The sequence below is a fragment of the Sander vitreus genome, chromosome 8 (genome assembly GCF_031162955.1).
Source record: "Sander vitreus isolate 19-12246 chromosome 8, sanVit1, whole genome shotgun sequence".
Taxonomy (NCBI): Eukaryota; Metazoa; Chordata; class Actinopteri; order Perciformes; family Percidae; genus Sander; species Sander vitreus.
The window spans coordinates 10,519,892-10,543,662 of record NC_135862.1 but is presented as its reverse complement, the minus strand read 5'-3'; the positions used below and the strand labels follow the sequence as shown (position 1 = coordinate 10,543,662).

Genomic DNA, 23,771 nt, shown 5'->3' with positions numbered 1-23,771 from the left:
GACTGAGAGTAAGAACCTTGAAGTTTAACGTCTCTTAAATTGTCTGCTGATTGACTGTTTTTTTTTTTTTTGTGTGCTCTGAATCCAGAACTTTCTGCGCAACCAAAACAACAAGACAAACTACAATCTGGTGTGTGAGACTCTTCAGTTCTTGGACTGTATTTGTGGAAGCACCACTGGAGGCCTTGGGCTGCTTGGCCTTTACATCAATGAGAATAATGTGGACCTGGTTCGCCAAACCCTGGAAACCATCACAGAGTACTGCCAGGGACCCTGCCATGAAAACCAGGTAGGTGGAGGATTGGTTAGTTTAGTTTACTTTTGAACACCACTGCGTTGGCTGGCATTCCCACGTACAATATTGTATACCGGTTGTGGTTTAATACACTCTACTTTTCTCTGTGTGTGTTTGTCAAGCACAGGCGCATCTTCTGATTTTTGTTTTGTCTAATGTGCATTCACTCTAGCTATGCCCATCTTATTTTTCCAGAGCTGTATAGCCAAGCACGAGTCAAATGGCATTGACATTATCATAGCACTGATTGTCAACTCCATCAACCCCCTGGGGAAGCATCGGCTGGACCTCGTGCTGGTGCTCAAGGTAAGCAGCATGTGCCTCTGAGAGCCCTGAGAGGCTGCTCGCTGTGACGCACAGCCATTGAAAGAATTTACAATAACAATGGTCTGCTTAATAGTAATAATTACCTATGGTGCTAGAGACTGTGAACAAGATAACTGGAGGTAGTTTGACCAAATCCCCAGTGTTTAAAAGATGAATATGTCTAAAAAAAAAAAAAAGCCTGTTTTAATGGCTGAATGGAGAATGTTTTTCTTTAGAGAAAGTGTTGCACACCTTTTTTACTTGTAATGTTTGTTGGCTACACATAATGTCTAGCTGTTAGACCGCAGAGGATTTGAATCTTACAACTCATCTTTAACATTACAACATTCAAATGGTTTGATTTCTGCTAAAAATTGCATACATCATTATCATCATCATTCATTCCTGAATTACTCAGCAAATTTAAAAGCTCATAGGTGAACCCTTATGTTGTAGAACAATGCCTCCAAACTACTATTGGCAATCATGGAGAGCCGCCATGACAGCGAGAATGCAGAGAAGATTCTCTACAAAATGAGACCCAACGAACTGGTAAGTGTGTGTCAGACTCATCATGTATACATACGTGTACATACATAGCTAGATGCCATGTAAAACCTTTTACTTTTCAAGTAACTGTAAGTAGCAGTAACTTTTCATAACTTTTGTGCATCAGGTGGATGTAATGAAGGAAGCCTACGCCCAGGGTCTGGAGAGTGATGAGGACGAGGACAGTGTTGGAGATCAGATCAAGCCCAGAGACGTCGGACACAACATTTACATCCTGGCCCACCAGGTAATGAAAATGCCTGAGCTTGTTTTTGTCTGTGACAGAGGCATTACTGCATTTCCTTTCTCTTTGTCTGTCTGACCTTCTTCGACCTCAGAGGTGTGTGTGTGTGTGTGTGTGTGTGTGTGTCTTTGTGTGTCCACATGCATGCTCCTGTTTGAGTGTGTCCTCTGTGCTAAATGATGGAAGACTGCTCTTCTGTGAACAAATCGCTCTGCCAGTCTTCTAAAATTAGCTTTCAGGATGTGACACTGGTTCTGCAGACAGGTATGCTGTAGGTGTTCACTGAAGCAGCACAAGTCACTGTATTACTAAACAAATGTGCTTTGCCTCGCCCAGGGTATCAGCAGTAAAGAATTTAGACGGGTGTGTTGTGCCACTGAGAAAGGTGTGTGTGTGTGTGTCTGTGTGTGTCCTGTGTGTGCCTTTCTCTATAGTTTATGTCAGTTGGAAAGGTCAGACCAAGTCGAGCAGGTTTTCACTTCTGCCTCTTTAGAGCCAAGTGTCAGACAGGGTATATTTGCCCAACCAGCAGACTAGTTTCATCATGACATGAAAGGGATTTTTTTCGACTGTTGGACTGCTGTTTTTTTGACCTCACAAAGTGAACACACACACACACACACACACACACACACAGAGACTTAGACATCAGCTTATCGAGAATTTTCCTGTCATTTTCACCTCAGGGCAGCTGCCATTCAATGTATTTGGTGTCTGAAATAAGAAATGATAATGAGAAAATAAACAAGAGTAAATGATAAACAGTAGTTCATAGAAATGCGTACATTAAACTACTGTACATAATGCCATGTAAGTAAAAATTAAAATGAAGTTTGGATCCTAGCTGGCCCGACACAATAAGATCCTGCAGCAGAGCCTGAGGCCGGGGTTGGGGTTGGGGCCGGTGTCAGGGATGGACCCCGACAACGCGACGGATGATGCCCTCCATTACTACGCCAATCACACAGCTCAGATAGAGGTAAACCTCATCATCACTTCATCCATTTAACCTCTATATCTCTAAAACTTTAGTTACCAAGCACATCACATTTTGTAACCCGTAATACGGATTTAATGGATATCTATTCGCCAGATTGTGCGTCACGACCGCACCATGGAGCAGATAGTGTTTCCGGTCCCTAACATCTGCGAGTACCTCACTGAGGAGTCCAAGGTGCGTGTGTTCACCACCACCGAGAGAGACGACCAGGGCAGCAAGGTTAACGACTTCTTCCAGCAGTTTGACAACCTCTACAACGAGATGAGTTGGCAGAAGAAGATCCGCAGTAAGTCTTTACATTCTGAATCCAGTGTTTGCAAAAGTAATGAGGGTAGTAGCAAGAGCAGGGCTGCAGGATGGTAAATCATGATTATCATCCAGTGTCTGGTTATCGGTATTTCCAGAATAAATTGATGGGCCTGTAGAAACTTTGTGTGCTGAGTTTGTGTCCCTGTACTTATACTTCCTCTTCTGTTTGTGCAGAAAATAAGGCTCTGTTCTGGTTCTCACGCCACATCTCTCTTTGGGGGAGCATCTCCTTCTACCTGGCCTGTTTGCTCAACATTGCAGTTGCTGTATTCTACCCCTTTGGTGATGATGGAGATGAGGGTGAGAATTTCACAATTTTAAGTTCATTTTTTAAAAAGCCTTCAAGTCTCTTGCGTCCTCATACAAAAGCCAATACATAGGCCTTTTTCACAGAAGACATTTTGGCAGTAGGAGAAGACCAGGTGTAAATAAGAAAATGACTAATGGCTGAATTAATTCAGCTGCTTCTGTTTCAGGGTGCTGGGACTGTGCATGTTGGCTCACTTTCATGACTTACTGGGACACATGGATAGAACAGATACATTGTTAATATTAGTAACTTCGCCAACCATGACCAGTCTAATAATCTGCAGTGTAAAGACCTTTTGTTTTTCAGGACTTAATTTTATTGTGTGTTCACATTTGAAAACAGCTCTTCTCTGTTGTGTTTATTTAAAGGCGCTACGCACCCATAGTCCACCCACACAGTTATTTTCCCTTATTTGCCTGATTAGACTTCTGGTCAGGACAGTGTATGCTTGCAATGTAATGTGAATGTTCCCTCTCTCTCTAATTGCACCTGTTGAGGTGGGACAACTTAGACTTTAATCATTGTTATTGTTATGTTGAAATTGGTTACCTCATGTGATTCCCTGCGTAGCTCCACCCAACTTCACCCTGAGGTCTTATCAGTCAGGTTAACTGTGTGAGAGTGCAGAGCCTTTCAGAAACATACTTTACTTCTTCCTACTCTCCCAGGTCCCACATTTATCTGCAATATAGTGAGAATGCATTCAGGTTTTGGTAAATGAATCACATTGCCAGACATATCAGTCACTTAGTATGGGGTTTTAAAGATCTTATACAGATGGAAGAAAATGTTTTTGTTGTTGATCGTCATAGTGTGATCAAATGTTTTTTTTAGTCTTTATGTCATCTCCCATCTTTCCTGCTCTTTTAATTACACTGGCGTGCACTGCTTTACAGTGCACGCTGAAGAAGCTGCTCTGAGAGATGAAGTTGAGGGTCCCTATGGACCTCTGTTTGACATTTTAAAGTGTTGCCTCTGATTGTGTTGTGCCAAGTTAAGCTCTTAGCTCAGTTAAATAATTCATAAGAGAAATGCCACAACTATTCAGAGCACTGATGTGCAGTACCTTGAGTTATGCTTTATTCTTCTGCCCAGGCACCTTGTCCCGGTTCTGGAATATCTCACTGTGGGTGGCGTTGGGGGTGTTCACTGCATTACTTCCTGTCGCACCCAAGCCGTGGGGCATCCTGTTCTTCCTGGTCTCCCTCATTCTACGTGCCATCTACACTATGGGCCTCGCCCCTGCTCTGTTGTTGCTGGGTACTGTCAATGTAAGTAATGGAAGATTTGAGCCAGCGTTATTGGGGGACATGTATGTTCTTGTTTCTTCACACATGAAAGCTTTTGACACCTTTTTTATTTTTTATTTTTAAATCCCTCAGCCTTGTTTTCTTCTCTTTCAGCTGTTCAACAAGTTAGTCTTTCTCGTCAGTTTTGTGGGCAACCAGGGGACGTTCACTCGAGGCTACAAAGCGGTTGTTATGGACATGCTCTTTATCTACCATTTGGGCTACGCCATCATCTGTGTCCTGGGCCTTTTTGTGCACGAGTTTTTCTACAGCTTTTTGGTAAGAAATGTCTCACTCAGTTTAATTACATTGTGACTTATTGAGCAGTGTTGCACTTTAGAGATAAACATTCTCATTTTGCAAGAACAGTTGTTCAGAATAAATCAATTTGCTGATGATGATCTCCCACCACAGTTGTTTGACCTGGTGATCCGAGAGGAGACACTGCTCAACGTGATAAAAAGTGTGACGAGGAATGGCCGCTCTATTATTCTGACAGCTGTTCTGGCCATCTTCCTTGTCTACTTCTTCTCTATCATCGGCTTTCTCTTCCTCAAGGACGACTTCCGCATGGAGGTGGACCGCCTTCCTGCCCCAGGTCTGTAAAAACGTACGTCTTAGATATTGTTTTACTGCGCCATGTAAAGTGAAGGGACCAGACCCTGGGCCCTATTTTAACAATGTAAGCGCACGACGTGAAGCGCCTGGCGCAGGTGTGTTTTAGGGCATGTACGAATCCACTTTTGCTAGTTTAACGGCGGAAAAAATGGTCCGTGCGCCAGGCGCATGGTTCAAAAGGGTCGTACTTAGTGTCTTCATTAATTCATAGGTGTGTTTTGGGCGTAACATGCAATAAACCAATCAGAGTGTTATCTTCCATTCCCTTTAAAAGCCAGGCGCGTTAGCGAATTGCTATTATGATGGCGGATTTGCTGGTTAATATTTTTATTGTTAATCTTTTGCGTGTGTGTGTGTGTGTGTGTGTGTGTAACAAGCATAGGCGCATTTTACTGATGCACTGTTAAAATAACAATAAAATGCTGCGTTCTTGACTTTAGACCAGGTTTTTGTTGGTCAATGGCGCGATCAGTTTCCGCTGCCTCAAGGTAGCAATACACCAAGAATTCACCTGAACACACCTCCCTGTAAGACCAGCACGCCCACGGGCGCACAGATGGGCGCAGGTGCATTTGCTATTTAAACGACGTGGGCGCTGGACGGGAAATTGACAACTGCGTCGGTCTTAAACTAGCAAAGACACTTGCGTCGGGCTCTGCACTGCACCGGGTGCAAGATAGGGCCCCCTGTGTCTTGAAACAGTTTTTACAATGGAAAGTAGATTTTACCTGGTGGAGCTTTTTTTTTCTTCTTCTAGATTTAATTTAGCCAACGCTTTTATTTAAAGTGACTTTTAATAAGTGTATTCAACCATGAAGGTACAAACTCCAAACGGCAAGAAGCTTGACTCCTGTCAGAATAAAAAATCTCTTATTCACAAGGCGTCCTAGTGCTCTAAGATGCTGCCCATGTATTTGCAATGTCCCTGGTTTGAGTCCAGGTAGGAACCTTTTTTGCATGTCATTGCCTATCTTTCCCCACTTGTTTCATTGCAGGTCTATACTGCATTAAATGTCCCTAAAATACTTTGAAAAAAGGAAAACTTTTCATGTTCTCCAGACAAAATTATGGCAGTGCTTATGACTTTATACTTATTTTTAGTTACTGTATTTTCTGCTACGCTGTGGCTGCTCTGTTTCTGCATTTAACCTTAGTTAACCTTAAACATCTATCAACCTGCACTCTTTTACAGTGCTCTCATAAACATCTATGTGTTGCTCTTTTTCTGCTCCAAACTTATCAACAACTTCTAGGATTGTACATCCTAGAAGTTAATGAGTTTCAAACCTTGAGCAAAATAAAAGATAAGCAGCAGACTGGGCAGTTCATACAGTATATCAGACATGTTAACATTGTTGACAATAACTTCTGAACTATCAGGACAATAATCAAAAGGATTCTTTGGTTTAGAATGAATACAGAGTTTTATTTTTCACCTTTTGGATTACAATTTCTCAATAAAAGCTCTAGGATCACTGTTTGCTTATGTACATATTCAACATAATAAATTGTAGAATATGTACCATATATTGTATATAAACTTAGCACAAAAAGTACGGAAATTTGTGTTTGGTAGATTATTTCTATGTGGTAACAATGCTTTTGGGCAATAAATCTTATACCGTTGGAAAGCCTGTTTAGTTCCCTTTCATTTGTAAGGAACATGCATTTGTGGGATGAGCAGTAGCGCTGAGTATGTGGGTTGCACCCATGAAAAATTTGCCAAATCTTCTCTGCCAATGCCAAACAGCTTATTCTGCCATTGACTCGTTTGGTGTTTGGTGCAAATTTTTCATGGGCGCAACCCACATACTCAGCACTGCTGCTCATCCCACAAATGCATGTTCCTTACAAATGGGGCACCATTTGAAAGGGAACTAAACAGGCTTTCCAACGGTATAAGATTTATTGCCAAAAAGCATTGTTACCACAGAGAAATAATCTACCAAACACAAATTTCCTTACTTTTTGTGCTAAGTTTACAAACCCAGGCACATGTTTTGAAAACACCGTGGAGAGTGTGGGTGTGTTAATGAGCTGCAGCACAGTGCTCCGACGGTCAGGAAGACAACCTGCTAGCACGTGTGCACCTGTTGCATAACCTGTGTTTTGCTGAACAGAGCACAGCAGACACAGCAGAGCAGTGGTGGGTTTATGTAACCAGTTGGGCTCACGCCTGTCTATCTGTTAGCTGTGGGGTAAGCTGAGGCACAACCCAAGCTCCATCAAAGCTGAGGAGCACCCTCTCCACACTGCCGCTGTGACCCCTGCGTCTCGCCTCGCCTCAGCCCCCCTGTCCCCTCTTCCTCTTCCTCTGCCTCTGGCTCTTGTCTCTCAGCCCTGCCCTGTGTCGTACGGTCTGTCAGGGAAGAAGACCCTTTTTCTGACACTCTGGCCCAGGTGTAGAGTTCACCTTCCGCTGTGTGCCTGAGCCAATCACACTCAAGCGCAGCTTCTCTGCTCCTCAGGGCTTTGCCGATGTGCAAATGATTTGTACAGGTTTTTTCAGCAACACTTCCCCGCCCACCCAGCAGATGCTGCCTCAGTTTACATAACGTCCAACTATATCTTTCTTTCTGATTTGATGAGAATAAGCTGGAAGGAGTTTTAATGCCAAGAGTGTAATCATCTTCTTCCATTTGTAAGTTATCTGTGCTGTTGCCAATAATCAACTTCACATAATTTCCCCCTTTTTTTTTCTCTCTTTAATTGTTCTTTGAAAAGGAAAAGGGGATTTAATGAGTAAGAATGGAGTTGCTGACTCATGTTTGACAGATAGATGTCCTGTTTCAGCACCTAAATCTGACCTTGGTAAGTTCTGATTAAATTCTCTCTTTTGTTTTATTTTCTACCAATTACAAACTACTGAGTAGACAAGTTTTAAGATTTTGTAGCAAAATGTGTATGCTACCTCTCTGGTAGTAATCGCTTCCTGAAAAGTTACTCACACACAAACACATACACTGGAACATGCACACAACACAGTCATCTTCTGTTTCGCACGCACACACACACACACACACACACACACACACACACACACACACACACACACACACACACACACACACATACACACACACAGACTGAGGCGTGCAGACAAAGAATCTTGATGAGGCAGAGGGGTGACTCACACACTTGTGTTCCTGTATCTCCCTCGATCACCTGCACCGTTGGGGCACACACGCAATCTCATCTACATCCTTCGCCTCCTCTTTCTCCTCAGCAGTCAGCCATTTTCTATATACAGTATATGCACATTTTATATCAGATATAATTTTTTTTCTTTTTCATTCTCACATATGAGGAGGTGTGGGAGTTGAAAGTGTCCATTTGATCTTTAGTCGCGCCATTATCGGCTGTTTTCATGATGAGGTGTTTTATTATCAGTCACTTATGAAAGTCAGCTGAGTGATCATTTTTTGAATTAGCTCAGACAGTATTTTCCTGAACGTGAGTGTTCTTAAAATCTTTCACAGACTCTTGGGTCCATTTCATTTAATTCAGTTCAGTTAAATTCAGATTGATTTGAAAAATGAATTCAGATGTGGTGGTATTGAGAGTCATTGCTAGTTAGATATAAATTTAAATGAGGGGGACGATAGAAAGGAGAAGCTACTGCTAAGAAGAAAAAAACGAAGCAACTTGTAACACAAATGTGGATATTTAGAAGCCACTACTGCACATGTATCCTTGTGTCTGCCGTTATAATGTTTTTTTCTTTTGGTTTATGTGTGTCTGGTCATAGACGATGGGACAGAGCGGGTGTGCGACACTCTGCTCATGTGTATAATCACAGTGTTGAACCAGGGACTACGTAATGGAGGAGGTGTGGGAGACATTCTCAGGAGACCCTCCAAAGAGGTAAGATGGCCTCAAAATGAATATGAACTAGAGTGTTCACTTATTACGGAATTATTTTTTTTTTTATACTTAATGTCCGTTTGTAATGACTTGAACTATAAATAAATGGCATTTGTGCTGCATTAGCTTCTGTCTAAGATGAAATAAATGAATCATCGTTGAATGTTAAATGAGTCTTTTTCTCCATATTTTACCTGTAACTGGACCATCCAGGAGCCACTGTTTGCGGCCCGAGTTGTTTACGACCTACTGTTCTTCTTCGTCGTTATCATCATCGTTCTTAACCTCATCTTTGGTGTCATCATCGACACCTTCGCTGACTTGAGAAGTGAGAAACAAAGGAAGGAGGAGATCCTGAAAACCACCTGTTTCATCTGTGGTGTGTACAGATCTGTGGTTCACCCAATGCTACAAATGACAGTGAAGTGAGAAGACAGTGTATTTGGAAGAAGTTGCCTTAAATAGAGCTAATTTCTTGCAGGGCTGGAAAGGGACAAGTTTGACAACAAGACGGTGTCCTTTGAGGAGCACATTAAATCCGAACACAACATGTGGCATTACCTTTACTTCCTGGTTCTGGTGAGGGTGAAAGATCCAACCGAGTACACTGGCCCCGAGAGCTACGTGGCCCAGATGATTGTGGTAAGTAGACCAAACATAGATACAGGACACACCCAGGAAATAGTCCCACGGTTCCTTTTTGTAATGCATCACACAAGCTGCTCTATCATCAAAATACTGTAGCTTACAATTGCAGTGAAGCACTTTAATTTTTAATTTTTTGTAAGGTATACAAAGGAAGGCACTTGCTGGTGCCATAAAAGGTTTATTCATATTTATTCATTAAAGTGCTCATATTATGCTTTTTTGCTTTTTCCCTTTCCTTCATTGTGTTATTTTTTTTTTGTTGTGTGTGTGCCTGTCATAAGTTTACAAATTGAAAAAGCCCAAAGTCCACTCAAAGGGACACTGTTCACAAACTGCTCCAAACTGCTCTATTGTAATCCAGCCTTTACTTCCGTGACGAACGTGCGTCACTTTGTAGCATGTTATAATGCTCACCTAGCTGCTAGCATGGCACGCCCTTATACTCTGCTTCTGACTGGCTAGTAGTCCTTACCTAGCTACTGCGCATGTGCTACTCCCAACAAAGATGGAACAGAAGTGAGATGTCTCACTCTGTAGCTAAAACGGAGAGCTCAACACACAGGGTGAAAAGAGGAGCTGCAGCAATGTGCAGTACAACAAAAATATGGTGTTTTTTGAAAATTAAACCATGTAAACCTATTCTGGTACAACCTCTAAATACAATTATGAAGCTGAAAATTAGCATAATATGAGCACTTTAATTCATAGTAAAAACAAGATGATTTTTATTTAATACATTAAGCTGGGTGACAGCTTGGTGAGTTATTTTATTTGAGTGAGAGCGGAGAACTGAAACAGTTAGTGATCAGTTTGTGATCAGTTATTAGCAAAACCAAGTTTGAGTTTCTGTAGAAAAGTCAACCACAGAGAATTTATTAATAAATCTTGCATTATTTGAACGAAACGTAAGGATCTCCGCCAGTTCTTTTTTTCATTTTTTTTCACATACGAGTCACAATCCTCCTCCAAAAGGCGACAAAGGATAAGAAAATGAGTGAAGGAGTCGCCATAACAGCACTACACATTTTGTTTTTTGGCTACATTAACATACCCACGCCACATTAATTTTGTTTATTATTCCAGAAACGTTTGGACAAACAAACATATTCATTTTACTCTCTAATGCATATTTTGCTGGCGAGCCGTACCAGACAGCATACAGATGTCGCAGTGTTGGAGTCTTAAAGTTTTGCAGCCTTCCTCACTTTGCAGACTTGCACAGTGTGCTAGAGAAGCGTGAGCCTCTACAGCAGACGAGCGATCGAAAAATGAGACTGAGCCTCTAGGCCTGTGCCAAGCATCCCAATTTATTCTCCTTCCCTCTTGCTGCTGGAGAGAGATGGGGCTCCGTGCTCAGGTAGTCTTCACTATGCTGAGCTCCTAACCTGCTGGGACACAGTGTGGTTAAATAGTAATTAAACCCAGTCCAGCTCTATTATCATCAATGCACCAACTTGCTGCACTGACACACAGACAAGAAGTTTAAGGATGTAAGGGCAACTTAAGGTGTTGCCGTTAGGTTAATGGATTCAAATGAAGCCCCGGAGCACAATGGCACAGTTTGTGATTAACATTTGGCCATGATGGGCATAAGAATGGTTGCATTATAATGAACAATTTGCATAACAAACAGGTGACAGACATTGAATTAATATGCATCAACAGGTCGACTCTCTGATGCGAGGCCAAGGTATCGCTGTGTGATAAAGTAATGATGACTCAGGAATTTATATTAACACCTCCTAACATGCTGCAGAGAAGAAACACACACGGGAAAAAAACTAAAAACGCTTTTGTTTCCATTTTGTTACTTCATGTTGCACTTGTGTTTTATGAAAAAGTACATTATTTCGTGATTCAGGCAGCACATTCTCGTCTCCCTCCTTCATTTTACAGTCGAATGGTGGCTAGAACGGCTTTTTTTTAAAAAAAGCCCTAATATAAAAACAGTGGTTTTGTTCAGGACACCCCCGTCTGTTGCTTTCACGTCACCTTTTGGTATCGGCTCAGCTCACTTGGAACCTCGACGGAGGTGGTACTAAAAAAAGTACCTGTTAGCAGGTACCAGGGACTTTTTTTCGTAATGGAAAACCAAAAAAGGAGAGTAGAGTCGAGCAGGTACCATGTAATGGAAAAACGCCATTAGTGACTAAAAGTCAGGATATCTTAGACTTTGCTGCTTCGATTTTTTTTTAAATAGAAGTAAAACATTATTAAATCTGTCTCTAGTTAATCAGCCAACTTAATGGAAGTCCCAACTCATAGAGCAAAAATATACACACTGACAAACAAAGTAGAGGATGCTCTTCAGATGCAAAAAAAAATCTGTTTATTCCATGTGCAAAAGACGCAACATTAAAAAAATGTTCTGGTAATTTTATGGAAGTGTAATTCTCAATTGCCGGAGTCAATCTGCTCACACACAGTAAATTACTCTGCATGAGAGAGAGAGCAAAGGTGCAATGACAGAAGCTGTAATGGAAAAACAGCTGAATGAGAAAGTATCGGAGTCTCTGCGATGTTAGTCTCTGCAGGAGCTTGCTGCTCCATCTGCCGTCTGCACACTGCAGCCCGGAGTTTGACTTGACGTTTAGGTAGGGATAAGTGTTTGCGTTTTAAGGAGGGGGAATGCTTGCAGTTTAGGGCTCCGCTTGTTAAGCTCCCTCTTTATACTAATCTCCTTCACTATAGTTTGGGGGGCCGACAACTCAACATGATGCTACTGGACTAATAAAAACTCTGCCCTCCACTCTCCTTGTTGGAAAAGAGCTGAAACCCAATGCGCACGCACGCACACACACACACACACACACACACACACACACACACACACACACACACACGAGTCATAATGAGTGCATCTGGTTGGGTAGAATAGAGTGATGTGGTGCCAAGCTAAAGAGTAGGATCGTGTTACACTGCGTGTCTGTTCTGTTGGTGTGTTGTGCATGTGGATGGGAATTTCTGTGCGGGTGTTTGTGTGTAAAATTATGACAGCGACTACAGGCCTATCAGGTACTGCAGCAGCCACAACGCTGTTACATAACCCATCTCAAGTGGCCTGCTAATAGCTCAGCCCTGCCTGGCACGTGCTCTCCTGTCCTTTTCTCTCTCTAACACACAGACACAGAGTCACCATCACATGAATCCTTCATTTACTTTACAACACACATGTAACACGTTGTCTGTAACAAAAGCAGCCACAGTCGTATCTGAATAGCAAAGGTAGAGCAGAGGTGTGTGTGTGCGTGTGTGCGTGCGTGCGCGTGTGTGTGTGTGTGTGTGTGTGTGTGTGTGGTGATACTATCTGAGGCCTCGTTTGGTACACTCCCTGTATCCTGTGTCATTGTATTTCTTGACACGCATTCTGTTTCTTTGTGGTTGTTCAGCGTTGTGTAGCTATGTCGACTGAAATCCGCTACTTCCTGACCAGAGTGTGCTAAATAATATACATTACTGAGGACACTACCCAAAATGCAGAGAGCTAAAGCTATGTTTAATAAAAAAATCACAATAACATCTGCAATTTTTGTGTTATGTTAGATATTCCGCCACTGCTAAATTGTCAGTTTGAGAGGTTTTAAAGAAAATATATAGACAACCCTTATAGCACATCTTGATTAATTAACTTGTTGAGTGTAAATGTAGCATACCTGGAAAATTGATTATAGTATTGCTATAGGGTTGCATTAGCGCACATCTCAAAAACTCAAATATGAAGTGATGGCTGTAAGAAAGTTTAGGACATTTCCAAAAAGTAATAGTTGTTGTAATAGTAGTAGTTACGACAAATGGCAACTACAATAGGAGCGCTCATTTTTTTTAAAGCGTGTACGTGGTGAAACGCACCAGCCGTATGGCGACGACAGCAGAGTGAGAAGCACATGAATGTCCGTCTGTAAATTCATGCTCACTGAGGTGTTTAAATGGATCAGTGAAGCAACACTAAACCTTGACTTATTCAGACAGCACAGCACACAGTGGACTACTGTACAGTCTAATGAACAGCAACAAGACGGGAGCGGGGTAGTTCACATTATGTACAGTCACTGCTTAACTTCATATCATTGACTAATTAGAGGTATTGCGTCAAGCTCTATTAAGTGACTGTACGTTCAAACAGGATATTGTATTCATCCTTAATAACGTGTCTTAGGTCTCTCTGAATCTCAGAGGTTACTAATCCATCAGTTATGGATGACTTGATAAAAACAAGTATCAGATAGTCCTCAGTTTCAGTGCGGTTGAAGAGCCTTGCCTGTGTTTTTGAAGCTGTGAGAAAGAAGCTATTCTTTTTTATTTTATCGGCCCCTTGATGCCTGAGGCCCATATTAGCCCGAGACTCAGGCAAGCTCTTATAGAATGACTCGATTCATACTGTGTGGCTCAGCAGTCATACTTAATCAGTCTAACTGCTTCCCCTGTAGTAAGGGATGGAAAAAGTATTCTTGTCAGTAAAAAGCAGTCAGTGTTGAAAACAATCCAAATTAAAGTGTAAGTAAATTACTTCTTTTTTGCAGAGTAATCTGAGTCACATGTACATGTATACATTTACTTGGTTACATATGATAACTGCAAAGGGCCAGTGTGGCATCCTGACTGTGAACTTTCAGCCTTAATCTGACTATCGGTCTTCAATTCAGAAATGTTGTTAAAAGTGGCAGCCACTCCTTTTTCAGAAAAGAAGCTTACATAGTGTCGGTTGCTTCGTCACTGTAAAGAGGGCCTGAATATAACACATTTTATAACAGCTGCAAAAGTAGTAGAGAACAGCACCTAATCAATAGTGAAAGAATTACCTAATTTTAGAAGGGACAAGTACACAGAAAGCCCCTCAGTTAACTGTAATATGTGTATTTGTAATTAGTAGTTTTCACTAGTGGTTTCGTTAGCGCATTAAATGTTAGAATGTTAACACTTAGCACAGAATGTTGCTAAATGTTCCATGCTAAATGTGAGACTGTTAACATTAACACGTTTGCATGTTAGTATTAAGCTCAAAGCACAGCTGAGCCTGACAAAGTGCAGCTGAAGCTGATGGATTGTGAGCTGAATGTAAAAGTCGTAAATGTACAATTTAGACAGATGAAAGCTGAGTCAAATGGCTACAATTTCCTCTGTTGCAATACATACTTATGCTCATCGACTGCATTCAACAGTTTCGTTTTCTGGTGTTAAGTAAACATTACAGAGCTGCTATTGTGGCTATCCTAGTTTTTCTTTAACCTCAAATAAACTGTTAAAAATGTTGCTTTACAGTGCCTATTCTTTTTTTGTGATCAATTCTTTTTTATTTTCAAAAGAGAAGGGCATGACACAATTCAAAGACAGTAATACAACAAGTAGTATCCACTTCCCTCCACCCACCCCTCCAGAATAGTGCCTTTCTATTCTTCTTTGTGCATGGCATACATTATTAAATATGGCACACATGCCATGCATTTTATAGCCAAAACCACAATGTCATTTAACTTTTACAATCGAGCAAGGGTTTGTCAGTGCTAGTGATTTAACTTAATAATGATTAGAAGTTTTTGTTTTTTAACTTAGTTTCCTGTTTAATGAATTTCACAGACGGAGTGAGTTTAGGTTTGGAGCAACAGTCATGTGATATGTCACAGCCATTAATGTTGCACTTAGCAAAGTGTGATAAACATCATTAGTTAATTAAACAAAAACAAAAAACCCACACACCCCACCTTCTTCTCCACCCTCACCCTCTCCTCATGTCCTCTTCTCTGTCCTCAGCGTCTCACACACTGATCAGTTTTTCTATCCCTGTAGTCTATTCTTATATAAGAGGAGGTGGGAGAATACCTAGAATACTCCTCCTACTCGACTAGATGTGGTGCCAGTCAAATCCCACTCTCGGCACCTTTTAAGTCATTTTCATTAGAAGACCTGGCAAAGGAATGTTACATAAGATCAGCTGATGGCAGTCTGTCTCTGTGAAACCTATCTCACTTTCAAGAGCATGCATGTTGTAAAACAGACACTCTTGCTCACAGTCTGCTATGTACATATCCATGCAGATGCACGCCAACAGTACACACCCACACATGTACAAACACAGACGCACTTAAGTCCATTACATAATGCCATAGATTTGTTTTGCTCACTGTGTTCTCGTGGCATTACAGAAGCTGGTTAGCTCTGTCCACTGCACTGTTGGAAAAACGGGATAAACTAAATGTCAAACAAACACACACACACACACACACACACACACACTAATAACACTACAGTCCCAGTTGTGTTCCTGATGGACGACAGTGACTCATTCCCACATCAACAGTGTGCTTACAGTATGGAGTGGGTGAGAATTTAAATGCAAGTTACTGTTCATTTAGTGTATAATTGCTATCCACAGTATCCAAGAGACAGCAGTGCTGCTCAAAACATTTTACACTGTCAAGCGTGACACAGAGAGCCATTTCCATTGTGATGGAATGATTAATGTTAAACGTCCACGCATGTCTCCAATTACCCATACCTCTCTGTTTACTCTCCTCCTGCAGTCTGGCTTTAGCTCTGTATTGCTGCCGGCACGTCTATGCAAATCCTCCTTTCCGTTGTCTGTGCCAACATACAGTTCAGAGCCAGCTCAGTGACCTACTGAGTCAGCTTTATTTCAGCCTTTTCATGCCTTTCACCTGTTTCACTGCTTCTCTCACACCGTATCTCTCCCTCTCTCCTCCCAGGAGAAGAACTTGGAGTGGTTCCCCCGTATGAGAGCCATGTCTCTGGTGAGCAGCGAGGGAGACGGCGAGCAGAATGAGATGCGCTCTCTGCAGGAGAAGCTGGACAGCACTGTCACTCTGGTGTCTCAGCTGTCTGGCCAGCTGGCTGAGCTCAAGGAACAGGTACAGTGGCACTTCAGGCCGTTTTTCCATGCTGTGGCGGGAAAAGCTCTGGTCTGAGCAGCACTGTGGTGGTCTAAACTAAATGCCTGGTGACTAATATAAAGCAAAAATATTCCTGCTTTTTAAAAGTTTATGTCAAAGTAACATCATGTTTAGATGATTGCTGTATAGCCAACTATAGCACATGGACTGTGAACTCCACGTGCTACCTGACTTGAGACTTGCTTATACCTAAAAACACCTGCAGGGCAAGAGATCACACAGAAGAGGCGACATCAGCAGTTTCATTTTCCTACCCATCTCTTTACCGAGTTCAGTAACCTAGATGGATTATATCATACCCTTGATGCTCCTGAACGCAGCACGATAGGTGACTATCACATCAGCGATCAACGCGACGGATTGCCGCCAGTGAGCCTCTGGCTGTTTGGATGACTAGCCCTGCTGCTGCAGTGTGACTGATCACTCTCATCACCTGCCTCCCCTGCATGTGATTCCAGTCACAGGCCTGTCATTGTTCCTCTTCTGCCAGATGTGTGAAAACAGCTCCTAATGGGGAAGGATCACACTCCTATAAACATAAAAACAACAACTTCTGTCGACCTCAGTAAACAGTTCATTCTGTTACATCTCCCTGCTGGTTGGGATCTCATGTGTAACTCCTGAACAACCAAGTGTGTGTGCTGTTGAAGTGCCCTTGAGCGAGACACAGGAGCCTTATCTCTGAATCTGTAGTTTCGCTCAAATACAGGCCATTTATTATTCCAATCTAGCTTTAGAAGTCTACACTGACTAGATTCATGGGGTCAGCAAGGGTGTCACTCCGCCTTTATGATAAATCAAGGTTTTGAGAGATGATTGTGTTCATGCAGGCCAAACCACAGCTCTGCAGTCACAAAGGGAAGTCTGCAGGTCTCACACCAGCTCAGAAAGTGCTCCTGCAGCTCCTCCCTCATTACTACCTCTGCTGACCTCGGCACTTTACACTATCACAGCTCAGATTGTGTGTACGTGCTGCTATTTATTTGTGTGGGTTTTAGGGTTCTGCACAGCGCACTCTATTTACTTTAATCTGCATTTACAGTTTAGGGTTACCAAATCAGGGGCCTTCATTTATGACATATGACATTAACACTGAAACCACTGCAAATGTGGTGGTTGTGAGAAACCAGGCACTTCTGATTCATGAAAATTCCCCACTACACTTATCCAACGTGCAGCTCACAGTTCTGCACAACACATCGAGGTGTCATTTAATATAGTTACCATAGGACATTTTAGTTTCCAGTCATAACAGAGGTTGAACAAAATGATTTGCATACAACCGTAAAGAAATGGAAATATCGCTTTTATAAGATATCATTGTTTGCAGTGACAGTGCAGTTTGAAATGACTAATGTGTGAAGCCTTGTTGTGCCATTCAATAGTTTTTGTAACACAGCTAATCAAGATTTATTTCTTAAAGTAATGAGCCAAAGATTCATTTAGTTTTGTCTAAATGAATGTACTCTCTCTTAGAGAAGAGATTAGAGTGTCACTTTACCTACACTCCAAGTTCAAATAGATAAACACTTCTGTCTGGAATTTAATTTGTGTGAACATAGTGGGTACATTGTTTTGCATAATGAATTGCACTCTAGAACAATAATAGCACAAAAACAGGTTTTCATATCATATGTATTCAACATGCAAAATGAAAAGCCACTCAAGGTTGATGTCTTTTTTTTCCTCTCTGTGTCCTCCACAGATGACCGAACAGAGGAAGAACAAGCAGAGGCTTGGCTTCCTGGGTCCTCCTCAGCCCAACCATCACACCCCGGCCCACTGAGGGGCCCAAGGCTCAAACAGGACACTGCATGTGACGGGCACTCAACTGCAGGCTTGTAGTAGAAACCAGCTAGAAATGCAGACACACACACAAACTCTAGCCTTAAGAACAATACATGTACTACTCAGGGTACACTTACAATTAATGATGTCAAAATGTAAGAGGCCAGCAAGTGTTGACACATTTCTGACATAGTGCCTTTTCTGTAACAACAATCACTGCGTTGTGTGATACAAACTGTGCCTTATGTGCTCACTCGGGCCACTAGGAGCATGCTTTACTGCCCATCTGTACATAGCCTCGTACAGAGGAACTCTGCTCTGTGAATGATTGGCCAGGTACGGCACACATCTGCCAGTGTAGTGTGCCAGACAGAGGTCGAGGGGAATGTTAAGGTAAGATTTATGGTTAAGTGCTGTCAAGTCACGTGTCGTTCCTCGACCATCCTCAGTGCTGTTGTGTCAGAACCCCTTTACCTTTTAGATTTCTGAAGGTATTTCTGAGAAGATTTGTGGTTTATAACTGGAGTATTATTTTTGCATTTTGGAAAAGGAATCATGCTGCCTTACTCATTAACTTCTCTAAACAGTACATTGCAACTGCTGAAAGTGCACTTTTTAAGAAAAAAGGGTAAAACTGTAAGCCTGTAAGTGGAAACATTAGTTAGTTATATTATAATGCATTTGCTGCACCATTTCAGTTGCCTTCTTATAGATTTCTACAGAGTATATAAATTAAAGAAATGTGAAATAGAAATAATGATTACCTGTGCAGAACTTGAAATGTCTTTTATGTCTAAATCTTATATTGGTACATAATGTAATACTGACTGAAGATGGTAAGCTTACAGTTCTGTTACAATATAAACATCCTCATTGTTTATAGAGATGTCAGCTAATACTGTAATATTTACTGTATCTGCTCAAATCGTCTTCTACTGTTTCTTAAAGTTATGTTTTTAGTGTAAATCATCCTCACTAGTCTCTCTTGGACTGCAACTGATTAAGTCTGAGGTTGTGTTTTAAACTTGCACAAACTAACGGCAGATTGTGAGTGCATGCACTCCATGGTAAATGTCCTGTGACACTTTCTGTGGAAACAAAGTGTATAGAAAAATGTGTTTTATGTGGTTGGATGTAGTAATAAATTTGTAACAAGAGTTTTTGGCGTGCTTTGAGTAGGCAACCTTCTAACAGTTTTGCCTCAGTCCATGTTGTTGTTGGGGATGAACCACTTCCCCCCCCCCACCCACACACACACACACACACACACACACACACACACTCCCCCTGACCCCCCTCTACACCCACCAACACTCAGTTTACTCACACTTGTCCATGAAGGGAGCACAGGACCTAGGAAAAGACCTGTCTTCATTCAGACAGGATCATATTTCAGCTCATGCAGCAGAGGTAGTCATCAAATATTAAAAGCAAAGTTAACAGAGCCGCTGTACATGCAATCATTGTCCTGCTTTTGTTAAGCTCATCTTGACATTTAATCCCAGCTAATCAACAGCTGATATGATGCACAGCTAGCCTACTAGACCAGACTGGAATTTAACCTGTTTTGTTTTGATCCAAGTTTAATACTTTTTTTAAATTATTATTAGGGCTGTCAATCGATTAAAAAATGTAATCTAATTAATTACATACTCTGATTAATTAATCGAAATTAATCGCATACATAATTAACGGTGCCTGAACCGATACTTTTTAAGAAAGTAAAAAAAGAAAAACACAGTCACACTTTACACCGTTTAGCGTTAGCTGTCAGCATTGTAACCGTGTTTAATCCAGCTACTAGCTAGCGGTAGGCTAACGTTAGCTGCTGTCGAGTATAGTGTTAACTAGCGTCATGTGCAGCAGTGATTGTGTTTCAGAGCATCAGAGAGAAGTGCAGACATATCAGTGGCACCAGATTTCGGTAGCCAGGGTTGGCAGGAAGAAGATTTTTACAAGTAAATGTTCCAATTAATGATCCAGGCAGAACATTCTCGTCTCCCTCCTTCATTTTACAGTCCAATGGTGGCTAGAACGGCTCCGGGTCAAACGTCAATATGGAATGGATTAATCTGCGTTATTTTTTTTTAACGCATTATTTGTTCTCAGATTAATTCATCGAAATTAACGCGTTATTTTGACAGCCCTAATTATTATTAAAGGTCCAATGTGTAGGAATTTCTCCCATCTAGCGTTGAGATCATATAACGCAATCAACTCTCTCGCACCAAGCAGTTCAAAGTACGTATTACAGCTACGGTAGCCTTCACGCTTCAAAAAGCCGGTCTCTTGCTCTATTCAATATCCTTTTTCTTTTTCTGGGTGAAGAAGAAGACTCCTGTTCCTGAAATTTGGATTTTGAATATGTGTGGTCCTCCATGTTTCCTTCTTCAAACTTGCCGGGGCCGGGAAGCTACGATACCCATTAGCAGCATTAGCAGCACCTGTGAGTTTATTATGTGACAGTGAAAACGCGAAAGGCGGAGCAGTATGTCCTGTATGTCCCTTACCGGCTAACGTATTTCAAGATGGCGCATGAACATGGATCGTCTACTACTTCTTATATACTGTCTATGCGTCTACCCCAGTTCTTGCGAATGCAAATGTGAAATGTCAAGCCAAAAGGAATACTTGGAATTGATGGTGGTGGTAAATATTCATGAAAAAGGACAAGTTTGTGAACAGGCAACACTGATTTTGATAATGAACAACTAAACACGTTACACACTGGACCTTTAAATTAAGTGATCAAAATACAGAAATAAGAGAGAACAATGTTTAACAGCCATTTCCAATCATGGTTATTTGTACCATGGCTAAAATAAATGGATAAATGGGTAAAAGTGATGGGTAGTTACACAAAAAAACATCCAGCTGCTGCCACTACATGTGGTAGAAGTACAAATGCAAACTTGTTTAAACTGACCTAAACATTGACAGTGCAATTGTTTGAAGAATTACTGTAACAAGATCCACTTTTATATAATACAAGTTAAAATAACAGTTTAAAATCATTTCAAATGAACACATTTGAAACATGACTGGCGGTGTCAATGAAGGGGCACTGTAGGTGGTGTGACTAGAGCTGTGTGAGTACATGAGACAAAAAAAAGTTGCGAACCACCGTTCTAGAAGATGTGAGAAAAGAAAGCGTCTTAAGTTCCGGTCACTGAGTGCTTCTGTGTGCCACTGACTCTGAGTGGTTTTCCTTTGTGATGCCCTGTGTTTACTCATCAAGAAATGAAATGCCCTTATAGGTGTGAAATATTGATTATATTTAGGCTTGTCATCCGCACATCAGTTCACATTGTTGGTAATTTAGCATTCTGTACTTGTGGAAATGGATAATTCAAAGCTGTGGCTGGTTGATTGTCTGTCTGACTGCTTGTGTTACATATTTTAGATGATAAACGAATCACAGAAATGCCTCAACCTTTATCCAGTCCTGTCATTTACCCTCTACAGAGAAGCCCATCCTTCTTGGCTTCAGTTCGCTGTTTACGCTGGCAGGCCTGCATTTGCTCCTGCTGCCTGTGACAGCCATTAAAATTAGCTCACGCAGTGCCATAATGGTGAGCAGCTGTCACGGCGTAGACAAGAAGGGTAAAGTGCAGCATTACTAAAATGTATTGGACTCATAGAGGGAAGGGAGGGGAGAGGATAATACCAGGGCCATCATTACTGTTTGGCATAAGTCATATTGCCATAGTGTGATATTAAACAAACATAAACGGACCGTTTTATCAGCTGAGATTTATTTTATGGTTTTAATCATGGAGAGAAAACATTTTATACACTTATTTTATACACAAAAAAGAACATTTTAAATGACTTGGCGCTTAAGCTTTTTAATGCACGTGAGCAGTGTATTATTTACTTTATGAACATAACCTTTGACACATTTGGATCAGTCATTTTTTAATCTCTTTGCAAACCACAGTCAAGTCACGTGCTTAGCCGGTGTGTATTCAGTAGGGTGAGTGAGAAAACACCCAGAGAAGGTCAATAAATACAAGGCAGTGTCCAAAACACCTCTGTGGCTGCAGGCAGTATTTTACCCAGTGTGCATGAGTCAGGCGGTTTGACTTTGATGCACTGAAAGGACCGGACTAAAAGGACATCAGATTCATTTTGATTTAAACTTTGAATTTACACTAAACTAAATATTAAGCTGGATATACACATACTGTACTAGATACATATAAAAATAACATTATTAGCTGCATAATTCAAATACTGTATAAGAGTCTGTTGTTTTCAAGTTGCTGTGAAAATTAAGCTGATTTGTGTCAATACACATATTGATCTTCTGTCTTCTGCAGTCTCTTCTACAGAATCACAGCCACGTCAGTGACCACCGGAATCAGATATCATTCGGTGGGTTTTGCCTTGAGATCAATAATTGACCACACAGAAAGTTGTTACTGACCGAGGAGGAGAGTGGAAGGTCCCTCCTCACTGTCATTTTTTTTTATTATAAATAAACATGCCCCTGTGATGACTGGCGTGTGACTTCCTGTGTCTGGATTTGAGCCTTTTGTAGTCACATGATGCACCAATAACATCACAACACTGAACAAGCACACGGAAAAACGCCGTAGACAGGTCTACCCTCCATCACATGTAGATGCAGTACAGTGTGAGCTTCTACAGTGAAATGCGTCATTAAATGGTTTATCCTGGTTATTCTCTGCTGATTATTGAGCTTTATCATCACTGAAAACAAATTGTGATGTTTAAGTTTAAAAACAAAAATTAAATGATGAATGTTATCAAATGTGGTGCCATGAGAGTGATCCATAGAAAATAACTGGACAGTCACAGTTGTGTGAATTAAAAGTTATGATCACATCGAGAAGGTTTAGACAAGAGACACCTTTGTCTCTTAGGCCTTTATTTGTATAGGACAGCTTAGATTTGAAAGGGGAGAGAGAAGGGGAATGACCTGCAGCAAAGGGCCACAGGTCGGAGTAAAACCAGCGGCCGCTGCGTCAAGGAGTAAACCTCTATATATGGGTGCCCGCTCTACCAGGTGAGCTAACCAGGCACCTGTATTTCACCATACATTTTAATGATATGTAGACCTTATGTTTAGGTAGTAAAACGGTCATAGCATGGAGGTTGCATATAGTCTGGTTCAACGGAAGTACATTATGGTCCAGGAGTACATTCAATCAAAGATCCTCTATGTTCAAAACCGTCTCTGGATAAATCTTAAAGGTATACTATGTAACTTTTCCCTCTTCGGTCCCCCTACAGGTTGTCTCATTGGAACTACAGCAGCTGCAGTTCCAATGAGACAACCTGTAGGGGGACCAAAGAGGGAAAAGTTACATAGTATACCTTTAAGACGGTGTGCACCGTTTTGCTGCGGTTTCCGGGTTGAACGACATGTTTCCTCGGAACGGTGTGAATGGTGTGCAACCTGTTTTATACTGTCTATGTGTGCAACGAGCTTAACTCCGAGGTAGGTATGTTTGAGGTATATGAGGTATGCTTTCTTCTTGTTGGGTGTGTCAGAGATGTTACCCAATCAGCTGTGACTTGTATGTAAACTCGTGGTAATGAAAAGGCATTGCAACAATGCACACAGCAGGGTGTTCAATGGTCGACAATGTTCAGTTTGAATAAACGTGTTAAGGTTTA

At 41.4% G+C, this 23,771-nt stretch overlaps 1 protein-coding gene across 2 annotated transcripts in view; it reads left to right on the top strand.

Annotated features, from left to right (window-relative positions):
- The window catches only part of itpr2 (inositol 1,4,5-trisphosphate receptor, type 2), a 63,930-nt gene extending 44,648 nt beyond the window's left edge, over window positions 1-19,282 (top strand). Inside the window, exons 42-57 of one of the 2 annotated variants that reach the window (XM_078256712.1) lie at window positions 89-289; window positions 491-601; window positions 1,058-1,153; window positions 1,278-1,397; window positions 2,239-2,373; window positions 2,488-2,680; window positions 2,878-3,003; window positions 4,109-4,284; window positions 4,417-4,581; window positions 4,717-4,900; window positions 7,645-7,731; window positions 8,669-8,784; window positions 8,998-9,163; window positions 9,266-9,426; window positions 16,134-16,295; window positions 18,043-19,282. In XM_078256712.1, the coding sequence (XP_078112838.1) occupies window positions 89-289; window positions 491-601; window positions 1,058-1,153; window positions 1,278-1,397; window positions 2,239-2,373; window positions 2,488-2,680; window positions 2,878-3,003; window positions 4,109-4,284; window positions 4,417-4,581; window positions 4,717-4,900; window positions 7,645-7,731; window positions 8,669-8,784; window positions 8,998-9,163; window positions 9,266-9,426; window positions 16,134-16,295; window positions 18,043-18,123 (2,280 nt within the window). In that variant the 3' untranslated portion in view covers window positions 18,124-19,282. Of the gene's footprint in view, window positions 1-88; window positions 290-490; window positions 602-1,057; window positions 1,154-1,277; window positions 1,398-2,238; window positions 2,374-2,487; window positions 2,681-2,877; window positions 3,004-4,108; window positions 4,285-4,416; window positions 4,582-4,716; window positions 4,913-7,644; window positions 7,732-8,668; window positions 8,785-8,997; window positions 9,164-9,265; window positions 9,427-16,133; window positions 16,296-18,042 lie in introns of those variants that run through there. The other variant, XM_078256713.1, reaches the window with a different exon arrangement.
- The last annotated feature ends 4,489 nt before the right edge of the window (window positions 19,283-23,771 follow it).